The sequence below is a fragment of the Tenrec ecaudatus genome, chromosome 13 (assembly GCF_050624435.1).
Source record: "Tenrec ecaudatus isolate mTenEca1 chromosome 13, mTenEca1.hap1, whole genome shotgun sequence".
Lineage (NCBI taxonomy): Eukaryota > Metazoa > Chordata > Mammalia > Afrosoricida > Tenrecidae > Tenrec > Tenrec ecaudatus.
Genome location: NC_134542.1, coordinates 79284659 through 79299963, shown reverse-complemented (window position 1 = coordinate 79299963; position 15305 = coordinate 79284659). Strand labels below are relative to the sequence as shown.

General features: G+C 45.5%; 1 protein-coding gene across 10 annotated transcripts in view; it reads right to left on the bottom strand.

The window, feature by feature from the left end:
• Positions 1-15305, bottom strand: part of RBMS1 (RNA binding motif single stranded interacting protein 1) — a 266113-nt gene that overhangs the window by 44679 nt on the left and 206129 nt on the right. For all 10 annotated transcript variants that reach the window (XM_075529650.1, XM_075529655.1, XM_075529646.1 and 7 more), the window contains exons 3-4: positions 7907-7965; positions 1930-2021 (exon numbers count right to left, since the gene is read on the bottom strand). In XM_075529650.1, the coding sequence (XP_075385765.1) occupies positions 1930-2021; positions 7907-7965 (151 nt within the window). The remainder of the gene's footprint in view (positions 1-1929; positions 2022-7906; positions 7966-15305) is intronic.

The following is a 15305-nucleotide window of genomic DNA, read 5'->3' as shown; positions in this document are numbered from 1 at the left end:
CAGCTCTCTCTACAGAAGGGGACTGGCAATTGGCAGCTCTCAAAACTTGAAGGACTGCTAGTGTCTCACTACTTTATAATTTAACTGTTAATTTCTTGTATTATCTATCTGTATATAATTTAACGGTTCATTTCTTGAATTATATATCGATCTTTATAAATATATTTATATATAATTACTAGCAATCTGGTTTTTCTCTCTAGAGAACCCTGTCCAATACACGCCCCCACCCCCACGGCAAATTTCTATCTTGATAACTCCAAACCACTTGCCCTTCAGCCTCCTACCTTCTTCTCTACCACTTAGTCTTTTAACTTCTGCAAACCGTCTTTCTGGTGGAGCGCTGCAAGCCTGTAGGGGTTTGAACCGGTTCTGTATGATCCGGTTCTGTTCACAGGGAGCCAGTGTCCGCACTGCCTTTCAGTAAGTCAAGTACTATGACAGTATTGACGTTTTGACGAGTATTCAAATGCCAGATTGCTTGATTTGCAGTGTGGCAATATCTTCCCGGGCAATGGAAGTGAGGGGCCGTGTGCAGGGACAAACAATCCGCAAGATGACAGGAGCACCGTTACAACTGCACTGCAGACACTAGGTCTGAAGCTATTGTTACAGGGTATCAGGGACGGGACATAAATATCAATGTAGTCAACAGTGACTGCTGGACCAGTGATGTGTAGACTATTTGCTGGGGAATGATAATGTCTGTCACTGAATATAAATACTTCAAGTACGCATGCCCCGCTCTTCTCAGAATCTTAATTCTTCTCCATCACAAGATCATGCCGATCAGAAAGCAGCGGTTTGGCGCCTGTGATGGGATGGTCCTCCAGTGGTTAAAATGACAGTCTCATCTGAACCAGTGATTTAGATCACATGAGACCAACGACATAATGTTGCTCTCAGGCATCTATTAATCTTGAAAGAGGGATTAGGCACCTTAAAATACCTCATTGTTAATGGTGACAGGCTAACACAAAAAGAAAGGCAATGACTGATGGGTCAACCCCATTTGCATTCACCGATGAGAGAGAACAGGTGAAAACCTTAGAGAAAGCTACCACAACACACCAACACGCAAGGGTACCTCTCACATCAATTGATACCCATATTCCTGGTGCTGAAATGGACTTTTAATCATGAACTGTAGGGTCTCATTTTATAACCCTGAACGATTTCAGAAACAGTCTGAATCCAGAAGGATTTTCTATCAGCGTTCTTCACCAACAAGATCAAAGTTCAACAGAAACAAGGCTTACCTAAAATTGACTGGGATGACTGTACATATCTCCTTAAACTGACTGAACTATTGAACTGGATAGTTGTTGAATTATATGTCAATAAAATGTTTATTTTTTTAAAAAAGGGGAAGAAACAAGGCTGAATGCAGTCAGTCACTCTAGAACTACTAAAGATTACTGAGTGGTATCTCATAAAGGATCCATGTCTAAGAATGCCAGCCAGCTGTGTGGGAGAAATAGCATCGGCAGCCTGTATCTGCTTTATGAGCTACGGGTATTTGTGTAGACTGTCTCTATGTGCTGAGTGTTTTTGTGAGCCTTTCAAATTATGGCATGTGCACAGAATGAGATTTTGAGGTGTGTCTACATTGACTATTAATCCCTGAGCCCTGGAGGTTAAATCCTTATTTTTCAAAACACAGGGTGGGTGTTAAAGAAGGAAACACACCTGACTGCCGGGAACCGACTGGTGCAATTCTTTGAGTTACGTGTCAACGCATCCCTTTCCGCATCCCCAAATTGTTCTTTACACATTAAAGGATGAGGGCCAGTCGGCCGGCACAGCAGCTGCTGGGGGACCAGTATCCTAAAGTCACTTTGGCGAGCTGGGGAGTGGGTAGTTTACCTCAGGTACCTGGACAGCTGACCGCCAGGCTGAAAAAGCAAGGCTGCACAGCTCGAGACTCACCTTTGCCATTTGAGCTTGAACTCCACTGGCCTTCAGGGCAGACACAGCTTTCTGGGCTGCGGCCGGGCTGTCAAAGTCGACAAAGCCGTAACCTGAAATGCAAAACACACTTAGTTTTGGAAGCTCGATCATGCGATTGACATCACAGAATGAAAACCCTATAGTGCCAACAGGTCCAGGCTCGAACTGCCACAGGCAGGGGCTTACCCCACCCTTTACCCCGCTGTCCACATTCCACTTGCCAAAGCCATCCTTCACAGTGATGGGAGGGGAGAGGAAACCACAGCAATGGCTTCTTCTGATTCAAGGTTTCTCTCACAGCATATAAACTCACTGCTATCTAGTCAATTCTGACTCCAGGTGACCCTACAGGGCAGGGTAGAACTGTCCTTGTGCGTCTCGGAGACTAACTCTTTATGGGAGTAGGAAGCATCATCTTTTTCTGGCAGAGCAGCTGGTGGTTTTGAACCGTTGACCTTCTGGTTAGCAGCTCAACACAGAACCCACTATGTCACTAGAGCTCCTTTGAAGTGTTCTGTAATTACTGAAATTTTACATCTACCATAAGTTAAAGGCCAAAAAAAAAAAAGATTCAATCAAGTTCAGATAATTAGCACTTTGAATGGAAGAGCTTTCTTACTGATGAACCAAAATATTACATTAATTTTGTAGACTACTTTTCAAGTAAAGTAATTTAAATAAGTATAATGGTTAAAAATTCAAAGTATACAATGATCTAAATGTTAAAGCTTGATTGAAAATTTCATAACTATCCACCCAAGACAAAACAAAATGGGGAGAAATAAGCCTACAGACGTGGAAAACAGCTGGGTCATCAATTCATGCCCTAAAATATTAAAAACTAAACAACTTCCTAAGACAGACCCTGATTCAAAGTGATTTACAAATTTTGAGCAAGTGCGTCATGTTCCCCAGGCCACAATAAGGAGGGGGGAAATGAGGTGGTGGTGGTGGTTGTGGGCTACCCTAGGAGGGCTACACTTCTTGTTGAATGGCAACTAATAACAAGCCACACACACACACACACACACACACACACAGACACACACACTACATAGAGAACAGGATTTATGGAGTTGAAATAGAAACCACTTCACAAACTTTAGTAGGACCGTGAGTATCACGTATTAAAACAATCACTAATACTTCATTGTGATAACTCTTCAAGGTACTGAGATAAGGTTAAATCATATTCAGTACACTTTTAAAATATTGGGGTACCAGGCAACATGTTAACATGTTTTCTCCTCAGAACTCAAACCAATGATAGCATTAATTTTAAAGCAGCAAGACTATTTTACAAAAGAAAGGCACCGGTCGGGGGCAGCAGAGAAGAGGGACTAGCCCCTTACTGGCTCATAGGGAACATGAAGAAACAGCCAAGCACACAGCGTGGATGTGGTGGCCATTGTTTAGACAAAGACACAAACCAAAATGCCCAAAATGAAGCTCGGAATGAGCCCAAGGGTGGTGACAGAACCAAAAATATTGCCTCAGAGAACCAAGTAGATGGTAAGGAAAGGGCCCAGACCACAGATCACCAACGAGAGTCTTCAGGAGGGATGCATGCTACCGCTGAAACAGTAAGCGGCTTCCTTACATCCATCACTTGACATCGGATTGAAATGCGGTTTAATGTGACTGAACCAGGGAAGACACAGGCAGGCTGAAGAGGGCAGAGAAGAGGGCTGGTCCCAGGGAAAGCAGGATAGCGCTCAAGCATCAGGCAAAAAGTCAGGGTTATTTGGAAACCTCTGAAAGCTGACATGCCACACTCTTGGGGACACATGCACACTCATTCGTGCCCGCACATATTTGAGTGCCCAGCACAATTTCAGCAGGGCCCACAGGAACACTCGGCTACGAAAATGATTCATCATTAATGCAGCCACACTCCTACGGATGGAGGTATATGTTCCCCCTGCAGTTTTTTCAACCATCAATAAGGGGCAATAAGCAGGGTGCCCTTGAACTTCCTACTCCGCCCTTAAAAAAATCATCTTATTGTGACTCGTACAACTCTTCTCACAATCCTTACATCCATCCTGTCAAGCACATTTGTACATTTGTCGCCATCATCATCATTTTCAAAACATTTGCTTTCTACTTGAGCCCTTGGTATCAGCTCATTTTTGCGCCCCCCCACCCTTCCTCTCTCATGAACGCTTGATAATTTATGAATTATTATTATTATTTCATGTCTTACACTGGCCGATGTCTCCCTTTACCCACTTTTCTGGTGTCTGTCCCTCAATCAGGGAGGTGGTTAGATGTAGATCATTGTGATCGGTTCCACCCCACCCCCACCCATTCCCCTTCCCCTCCTGGTATCACTACTTTCATTGTTGGACCTGAGGGGTTATCTGTCCCGGATTCCCTGTGTTTCCAGCTCTTATCTGTACCAGTGTACATCCTCTGGTGTAGCCGGATTTGTAAGGTAGAACTGAGGTCATGATAGTGGTGGTGGGGAGGGGGGGAGGAGCATTAAAGAACTAGAGGAAAGTTGTATGTTTCATTGGTGCTATACTGCACCCTGACTGGCTTGTCTCTTCCTTGTGACCCTTCTGTAAGGGATCCCCAATTGTCTACAGATGGGTTTTGGGTCTCCACTCTGCACTCCCCCTCATTCACATTGACATAGTTTTTGGTTCCGGGTCCTTGACGCTGATACCTGAGAACTCCTACCTTTTTATGAGCAACCAAGCAGGTAACTGCTCACAGTGCGTGGGGACTCCACGTGGGAACTTAGGAAAGGCATTTCTGTAGTGCTTGAAATTTCCTGCTCCTAACTTTATTTTCCCTTTGATCTGATTTACCGTCATCCTGTGTGTGTGTGTGTATGTGTGCGTGCATGCATGCATATGCTTAAGAGTCAATCCCTCATGAGCTTCCTTGTCATAAATGGTCATATGAAAGTACATCCAAAGGGAACTGCTACAAAACAATAAAATCTGTACTAAACAAAAACAAAACAAACCGGAAGCTATTGTTTCTCAAGGTAATTTCCACTCAGGTCCACACACTTCTGACAGCCATGTTCCCATGTCTCTAACCCTTCCCCGAAAAACTCTATGCTGTGCAGTTCACACCAGGCCTGGGGAACATCTGGCTACAGGTTCCAAAATCATGAATACCAGCTAACATCACACGCCTCACCAAAGAGAGAACCGATTCCAGCCATCAAATTAGGGGTGAGTTAATGAAATGGCTGACCAGACGCGGCAGAAGCTAATTTTTAAGTTGATAATGTTGTATCGGCCGCGAGTGATGTTAAAAATATGCGCAATGGCCCTCGGCAGCGAACAGGTTCCCTGGCCTTGAATTTACACTGTGTACAAACAGTAGCGTTGCCAACTTGAGGGGCTCCAATGGCGCGCTCCCTTTTAATGCTCGTTGAGTTTGGGGACAATGAGGAGGGACAAGATCAGCGCAGTGGAGTGGATGTAATAAGGCTTCCCGAGGGAATTCCTGGAGAGCAGCCGGTGCAACGCTGTGGTGGAAAAGAATTCCTCCGTGCTCCTTTTGCAGCACAGTTTTGAAGTTTCTTCAAACGTCTTCCTAGTGACACCCCCCCCCCTCCGTGGTCCTCCTTGCGTTCCAACATCCTCACTCCCTATCAGCTGTCAATTCTGACTCACGGCGTGGCTAGGCTGGTTCCCTGGAAAAGTGCTTCGCAGGGTCTTCTTTCCAGAAGAACGTCAGGCCTTTCTTCAATGGCACTGCTGGACCGGTCTGAACCACCAACCTCTATGCCAGTGGACAATCGGAGACCACTTGCATGTGATCCCGGCGTGGGAGCAGGGTGTCCTCCCTAAGCTAAGTGTTACTTCTGCTCTCATACAAACATTATACTTTTTTATATGAATCCTTCTCATCCCTGCTTCCAGACTCTGTCATGCACCAGTTACCTGCTGACAGGGTTATTTATATGAGGTCCAGAGCCTGAAGAGTTTCTACCCCTGTCCCCACCTCCCTCCAAAACACAAACACACACACACACACACACACACTCTCTCTCTCTCTCTCTCTCTCTCTCTCTCTCTCTCTCTCTCTCTCTCTCTCTCCCTCCCTCCCTCCCTCCCTCTCTCTCTTATGAGAGTTATCATTGAGGGAAGGTCTTTGAGAACCCTATCTGAAAGTAGCTCAGAATTATTCCCGCCCTTATTCTAGAAGCCCTGAAAATCTATCTCTGGACCTGGCCCAACTGTTTCCGACCTGGGTAACTCTGCTTAATACAAGAGGTTTCAGAAAGTCAGTGGGAAAATGATGGAATTCCCCTCACAAACCTTTTGGAGCCCCTCCCCTGACCCCCCGTGCCATGTGCTGCAGGGCTGGTAGGATGGCACTATGTTAGGCCTTCTTGGGTCATCTGGGACACTGCGTGGCATTTCGGCTGCTCAGGACTCGTACTCACGGGCCAAGAGTGCACAGTCATCGTTTTCCGTTCAAGGTGGGAGGGGGGGGATGCAGAATTCAACCAGGAGACTTCGGGGTCCTCCCCCCTCACCTAACACTGCTTTTAAACCTATTGCACTGCCATGCAAAAGACTGCATGGGGGGGTAGGGTTTTGGGGAACAGGAGGAAGGACAAGCTAAGGCTGGGACCCTTTGTCGGCCATAATCTCACTCCTGATTTAAAACTGATGTTTGCGATCAATGTCTTATTTTATGCCAACAAGAGTTCATTTTTCTTTACAAACCCTAATGATGTGCTGGTGTCCCCACACTCCCAGAACCATGTATAAATTAATTAAAGGGGACTATTTTTGGTAAGCCAGCCTGCATTTCAGCCGACAGCTTGACTCTTAATGCATTTAAAATATTGAAGCACCACTCCACATAAAGTGTGGCTCTATTCACCCTCCCCAGCCCAAAGCGCCTCTCTGTGCCATGCTGATTAAATACCGGCTTAGATATTTGCCACAATCACGCCTTTACATTTGGGCACTTTGAAGAAATACAATGGGGCACTTCAATTCTAGATTAAAGGAAATGGCTGGCTTCTCAGGAGAGGCCCTACCAGGGCATTCACTTATGTTCTCTGCCTTTTTTCAGAGTGTGCTAAGTCATACCATTGCCACTGCTTAAAAAAAAACAAACCCCCAAAAGACCCCAAATGGTGGGCTAATTAGTGAGGAGATTTGCCTTCTCTGCCTGTTGCTGTCAAGCTTATTTCAATCCACGGGGTCAGTAGCTTGATTCAGAGTCAGCTGGCTTCATTCTTCCCGTTTCCTGGAAATCACATGGCTATTGTTAACACGCTGGATCATGAAAAGTCAGATCTCCACAGCCTCGGCGCTGCCTTGTGGCCGCCTCCTCTCTCACTTCACGGAGCGGGATGAGCTCATCCCAATTACACGGAAAACCGAAGGTCAGCGCGTCAAATGAATGCGGCAGCCGATTTCAAAGGGGCTTCAGACCTCCCCTCCCTGCCACAGTGTGGCTGGTGAAAATGGGCTCTCTCTTCCCCGTTGCCCTTATTATCAACAGGCATTCAGCAGAGAACAATTAGGAGTATTGAAACATGTAATTAAGTGCTGCTTAAAACCACTCGATTCTAATTAATAGAGCCAATGTGAACACTATATAGTCTTTTCAGTTCTTTGGACCAGGCCACTGGTCTTCGGGAAACAGCAGCACTCATCTCCTCGGGCTCAGGGAAGGAGAGCTATTCTTTGAAAGGCCAAGGCCACATGCCAAACAGTACTTTGCAGGCTAACCCACTGGCGTCCAATCGGGAATTCTGGCAAACCAGTAAACTGCTGCTGAATTTCCAGCCAAAACTCAACCGGGAACAACGTAACCCACATGTTGACATGAGCAAGACACAAACTGGATGATGGGAAACATTCAGTTTTGAGTAAAGTGGATGCCTCATTTTGAAACCAAAGATCAGGTTGAATTCTTTTTAAAAAAAATGTTGTGACTTAGCAAATTGCTGGCCAATATCACCTACCTTTGCATTTGTTCGTGGTCTTATCCAGAATTGCCTTCGTTGAAACTATTTTTCCATACCTAAAAAAGATTAAAAAAATTTTTAAGGAACCCTTATTAATGCCCAGATTTACAGAACACACACTTGTCAAGTATCTGCAAACTTTAAAGTACAAAAATATTCTTTATTAAGGGGCAAGAAATGAGATTCTAAACTCCAAATTAAACTTAAAAAAAGAATGATTAAAGGTTCCACTTGAATCTTACTACAGTTTAATACTTTGAAGAATCATGTACCCACCTGACAAATCTTGGGGCAAATATATGAAATGCAAACCCTATAAAAAAGGTTTTCTACTTGCACGACATATGTGGTTGTATGCAAAGTCACACTCAAGGCTACATCACTATGAAAGGAGCATAAGGTGAGCTGTACAATCCTGAAGAGCCCATCTGGTTCTGCATATTGTGCTCCGTGGCTCTGGACCATTCTACAAGGGCATGCATGTGTACACAGTATGTACGCGCATGGCAAACATACATGTTGAACATACGAATGGTGTATTTAAACAAGTAGTTTTTTATAGGTCATTTAAAGTAAGTTATCTTTGGAATTGTTCATAAATACATTTATTAATACCTCTTCCATTCACCCACTGGTAACAACAATACCACCAAACTCACACCTGTTCAAGGAACGGACAATCAAGAAGACAATTACCCCAGGATTCACCATTAATTTGGAGGGTTTGTATGACAGATGTGTTTAAATTCTTGAATGCACAGAAGTTGGGGCAAGGAAGGACAAGAGGTCATATTCAAATGGAGTGTACGCCTCCTGAAAAATGAAGTGACCATCTAACTTAAAGACCTGACTCTAAACCCACACCTGCTCATAGTGACCAGACAGTCATTTAAAACCTTGTTATGTATATACCTTCTAAAAATTGGGGGGAAACCTTTCAGAGAGAAAATTGTTTGTTTTTTCTTCTTTTTAAAATCAAAGATGTGGGAAAGGTGCATAACTTCCTATGTCTGAGACACAGATTCCCTCGCATTCATATATGGCAAATCCCACTGTAGGTCAGACACTGGACCGTGAAGCCCACGGTTGGCGCTTCTAACCCACCAGATGCTCAGTAGGAAAACAATGAAGCCCTGTCTGCTCCCATGACACCACTGGCTGCTACCTGTAAGGTCAGCAGTTCAAAACCACTACGCACTCTGGGGAGAAAGAGGCTTTCTACTCTCGTAAGAGCTACAGCCTCAGAAATCCAAAAGCAGACGTTCTACTCTGTCCTGTAGAATCACTGAGTCATAACTGACTTGATGGCAGAGTTCTTTAGCGGCATGGGAGTGGGTGTACACTAATTTTACAGCCACTGGGCGGTGTGCTAATGATCCTGTGCACCAATAGTGATGGTTGGTGGCCTGAACCCATGCAGGGGTGTCTCCGAAGACATGGCAATTTGCTTCCATGGCACAACCGAGGACACACCACGGAACAAGTAGACTTTGTGACATAATGAGTCAGAACTGACTCATGGCAACACTTTAAACATATATCTTAATTTATACATTTCAGGTGTTCTCTAAGAACTTTTTCACAATCGATATTCAGCATAAATAAACAACTCTGAGTTTTCCTAAATAGGTTGAGCATAGCAGGCAAGGGAGAAGCACTCCCGAGGAATTCTGAGGACACAGATCTGGTGGGTTTGACCCACCAACCCGGCGGTTAGCAGTCTACTGGACCACAGGCTTTTCCACTTTTCAATGAGCGAACTCGAGCCTCAGATATGAAAAATGTTTTCCCAAAAGTTTTTCTCTCAATTTTTAGAAGACAAGTAAAGATAGAGGGGCTCTCTATGCACTAAGCACTGAAAACATTTGAAATATATTTATCTAGAAGCAGGGTTTGCTTTATTTTCACTCTGTGTAATCAGGTAATCAAAAGATTACTAACTAGGTATGAGAATAAAAATAATTTAAGGTTCAAATAACAATTACATCCAAGAGGCATAATAAGGCTGCACAACCCCCTCCAACTCCCCTGCAGTGGTTTTGAGTATCTATAACAAGACTAACACACACAGGCCACTAAGCTTAGAATGCTTCCACGGAAACCTGTAGGCCAGGACAAAGAACAGTGACCGAAAGGCTACCTTTGAGCAAAACTTTTTCCTGCCTGGATTATATGCTTGATGTTTAACTTGTGTTCTTTCATCTGCACAAATTTCAGACGAAACCATTTTAGTTTGCACCCCTGTCTCAAGGTTTTCCAAAAATAAGGAAGAGAGTTGGTAGGGCTCCCATTTCCGAGAAAGTGGTTGGGAATCACAGAAATGAAAGACATTTTGCCTGAGGTCAGGAAGTTCAGGGCTAACCCCTCGAGCCAAAGGAAATTAGAAGAAGGTCAGAGGCCATCGGGAGCTAATGGTGGGCTGAGCTCCATAAGGCTCTGGAGAGAAATACAAGCCGGGGTGGAAGAGAGGCAAGGCTGTGGGCGGCACTCACACTGGAGCCTCCTCATTTCGCTTCTCCTGAGCTCTGTGCTACCTGGACATTCCCAGGGAGCCCCGTGCCTCTGGTCCCACACGCTAGCCAGAGGCCTTCTCAAACCACCTTTCTCAGCAAAACTTCTGGGGGTCGTTTTTGCCCATGCCGACTCCTTCGCCCCATCTTTAACTGAGTGCTTTCATCAAGTTTTGCACGTGGTCCCCAACCTTGACTCTTCTTTGGACATTCATTAGACACGATGGTTTAGATCAGGGGGCCTCAAACTTTTTTTTTTCAGCTAAATTCAAATTTAATGCTTTATCATTGGCTCGCCCTTTTGACACATTTTTTTCTTTACATTTTATTAGGGGCTCACACAACTCTTATCACAATCCATACATATACATACATCAATTGTATAAAGCACATCTGTACATTCTTTGCCCTAATCATTTTCAATGCCTTTTCTCTCCACTTAAGCCCTTTGCATCAGGTTCTCTTTTTTTTCCCGCCCTCCCTGCTCCCCCCTCTCTCATGAGCCCTTGATAATTTATACATTGTCATTTTGTCATATCTTGCCCTATCCGGAGTCTCCCATTCCCCCCTTCTCTGCCGTCCGTCTCCCAGGGAGAAATTCACATGTGGATCCTTATAATCGGCTCCCCCTTTCCAACCCACTCACCCTCTACTCTCCCAGCATCGCCCCTCATACCCCTGGTCCTGAAGGTATCATCCACCCTGGATTCCCTGTGCCTCCAGCTCCCATATGCACCAGTGTACAACCTCTGCCCTATCCAGTCCTGCAAGGTAGAATTCGGATCATGGTAGTTGGGGGAAGGAAGCATCCAGGATCTGGGGGGAAAGCTGTGTTCTTCATCGGTACTACATCACACCCTGACTGAGCCATCTCCTCTCCTAAACCCCTCTGTGAGGTGATCTCCAGTGGCCGAAAAATGGGCTTTGGGTCTCCACTCTGCACTTCCCCCTTCATTCACTATGGTAAGATTTTTTTTTTTTCTGAAGATGCCTTATACCTGATCCCTTCGACACCTCGTGATCGCACAGGCTGGTGTGCTTCTTCCATGTGGGCTTTGTTGCTTCTGAGCTAGATGGCCGCTTGTTTATCTTCAAGCCTTTAAGACCCCAGACACTATCTCTTTTGATAGCCGGGCACCATCAGCTTTCTGCACCACATTAACTTGTTCACCCGCTTTGGCTTCAGCAGTTGTATCAGGAGGGTGAGCATCGTAGAGTGCCAATGTAATTAAAGAAAGTATCCATGCATTGAGGGAGTGCTTGAGTAGAGGCCCAAGGTCCTTCCGCCACCTTAATACTAAACCTATAAATATAGACACATAGATCTATTTCCCCATCCTCATATATATATATATTTGCATGTACATGTCTTTGTCTAGACCTCTATAAATGCTCTTTGACTCCTAGCTCTTTCCTCCATCTCCCTTGAATTTCCTCCTGCCCCACTATCATGCTCTGTCCCCACCTGGGTTACAGCTATACCTCTTCTTTACGTTACCTTACCCTTGATCATTCCCTACCAGGCCTGCCACTCCCCCCTCACTACCATTTTGGGTCCCATGTTGTTCTCTTGCCCCTGTGTTTGTTAATACCACTTCCTTACCCCACCCCCCAGCTCCCCCTACCCCAAGTCCCCCCGGAACTGTCGGTCCCGCTGTTTTTCCTCCAGATAGTTCATCCAGCCTGTCTTATTTAGACAGACCTGTGGAGACAATAACACGCACAAAAACAAGACAAAGGAAAACAAAGCAACAGTATACAACCAGACAACAAAACAACAACAACAAACCACTGACAAAGAACAAAACAAAACACATCAAGAAAGAAAAGCTTGTAGTTAGTTCAAGGATCATTTGTTGGCCCTTAGGAGTGTTTTCCAGTCCAGACTGTTGGGGCACCACGCCTTGGCCCCAAAGTCCACTTTCAGCATTCCCTGGGGACCTAGCCACTCCATTCCCTTGCTGTTCCTCTGCACTCCCCCAATGCTTTGCCTCGGTGTAGTGGGATCAGGTCAGGTGCAATTCGCACACTGTGTCTCCGGTGCTGTCCCCTGTATCGCCCTTGGTCACTGAGGGGCATTATGTCTCATACTGGGGCCAGCCATGTTGTTCTCTCTGTGGCCTCAAACTTTTTAAACAGGGGGCCAGTTCACTGTCCCTCAGACCCGTTGGAGAGCCAGACTATAGTTTAAAAAAAAAAACACTATGAACAAGTTCTTTTGCACACTGCACATATCTTATTTTGAAGTAAAAAGCAAAATGGGGCAAAAACATCCGGTGGGCCGGATAAATGTCCTTGCGGGCGCAGTTTGAGGATCCCTGGTTTAGATTAATGTATCCCTGATGAGGATGCTCATTTCTCCTTCCTGTTCCTTGTGGTTAGCAGTCTAAAGTAGTTGTTACTAATTTGTGGCTCCTACATCAGCAAGGCACCTCTCACATGCCCTATACCAATGGTTCTCAACCTGGGGGTCATGACCCCTTTGGGGGGGGTGTCGAATAACCCTTTCAAAGGGGTCGCCTAAGACCATATTTCCATGGTCTTAGGAACTGAGACACCGCTCCTCTGTCTCCAGGTGGGTCCGCCCCCATGCAGGGTCACCACAACCTGAGGAGCTGAGTGAAAGGGTCTTGGTATTAGCAAGGTTGAGAACCACTGCCCTACATGTTCTCAGTCACATCCTCAATGGCATCCCGACTTCTTCCCCTGTCTCCTCTCTTTCCATCATCAGCTCTGTCTTTCTTCTCCCAATGTCCTATCAAAAGTATAGTTTTGGTTTGAGTTAGAAAGACTGATCAAGAGACGGAAAGAGAGTCAGAGAACAGGTATTTCTGAGAGGTACCCTTTTCACTTTCCATTGTGGTTTCCCCGTAGTTGGAAAGACCCTTGTCTTCCCAAAGAAGCCAGAAAACACTGTGCAGTCGGTCCATGGGGTTGCTGTACACGGCCTTCTGTAAAGGAGCCGGTCAGGGAGCTGCCCATGTGGTTATCTGAGGGGTGATGAACGGGTCCCTTCCTGCAAATTACTTCTCTTTGGGCTGTGCCTGCTCTGCCCGCCACACATGACACGATGACCCCACAGACAGACCTCTGAGTAAGAAGCAACACTTCCAGGTCCTTGCTAACCAAGGGTGTCAGTGCGGGGCCCAATCCAATCCAATGGGGGGCAGAGTACAGAACAAGTCGTTTCGGACGGCATGGGGAAAGACCGGGAAAAGATTCAGACCTAGAATCTAGGGAAATAGTCAAATTGCACCTCTAGGAACAGGAGAGGGGGTGCAGGGTCAGAACCACATTCAATGATGTTGGTCTGGGTTGATTTTACAGCTCCTTAACATTTCGTCCAATTCTGTTGTAGATTCTCCCAAGCCCACATGGTACCATGGTAAAAATGCACAAGGCACTCAGCTCTCCCCCTCCCTTGCTCCTAGGTGTAGCTTCATTTGTGTTTCACAAAATCCTCATTTAGGGACTAGATTGTCCGATGGACTGGGAAAACCTTGCCTGCTGGCTGGCAGCTTTCAGCCCCCAAGAACTCAAAAGAGAAACGTGCTCAGGAAAGCCAGACGCAGAATTGTAGTGTGTGTGTGTGTGTGTGTGTGTGTGTGTGTGTGTGTGTGTGTGTGTGTGTGTGTTGGGGGGAGGGGGCGTGAATGTGAAGAATTTGGGGGTTTAATCCAGATCCAATTGAACCATGTTCAGACCAGAGCTCTGGCTACCCAGAAAATAATATTCTTTTCTAAAAGCAGATAATCCACTCCAGGAGAAGCTTTGACAGTAAAAGGATTAAAGGGTAATTAAGAGATGTGATTAGAGAAGAATTAGACTTTCAAAAGAAAACCATAGCGCATAAAAGGTCACATTTAAACCCACTGGCCCAGTGAACTTGGCTCGTAAAAGCAGTTATTCAGATTCACCCAGCCTTTTACTGAGAATCTTCTGAAACCTTCTCTGTGCGTGCCTTCCTCACTCCCCACGCCCCATGTCCCTGCACATCCCGTCTTTCCTTTGCTGCAACATAAAATCTAAGTGTACATTAATTTGTGTTCAGTAAATAAAACACCATTCCCCGCCCACAATCAGCCAGTCCCTCCTAAAGTCTGCCTTTTTGTTTATTTAATGTTACAAGGTGGCAATGAGTCAAAATCAACTTGGCAGCAGTTGAGTTGAGCTTAGACTCTAGGTGTGTGGCCCAGTGGATTAAGCACTGGGATCCTAAATGCAAGGAGTTCAAACCCACTAACCACTCCTGAGGAGAAAGATGAGGCTGTTTGTTCTGGAAAGATTCAGTCCTGGAAAGCTTAAGGAGCTGCCCTACTCTGTCATGTAGAGCAGCGAGCTCTGAGTTGGAATTGACACCATGGCAGCGGATTGGGCTGTTGGCCTTAGTAAATCAGGAAAGAAACACACGTGTATAGTATTGTGATGAGAAGGAACGGCAAAGCGGGTTGGAAAAAACTGAAATCCCAGATATGCACACAGAGCACATCAGATGCTTTCTTTACACGCTTTGTTCAAGATATGCGCGCACACAGGGACCCACACAGACCACATTCCTCTGAAAGGCAAGGCACTAGAGCTTTTGAACCTCCCTAGTTCCGAGCGAAGGCTCTCTTCTCTCCAACCACCGTCAACAGAGGGTGATAATGGCGGATAAGTTCTCTTAATATTGGCCATTCCGGTTGTAAATTCATTTATGTCACCATGGGGTCACCTGCAGTGTCTGTGGTCGGTTTGGAAAAGGTCTGTAAACATCATTAAATGAGTGAGCTGAAAGCACTGCTAGGAAGTGTCCACTATGAAAGACAACTTTTACAGGTTGAAGGCGTGGCCAAATACCGCTCATGAATAGGGAATGATTGTGTGGGGTTTGTTCAAGTAGCCGA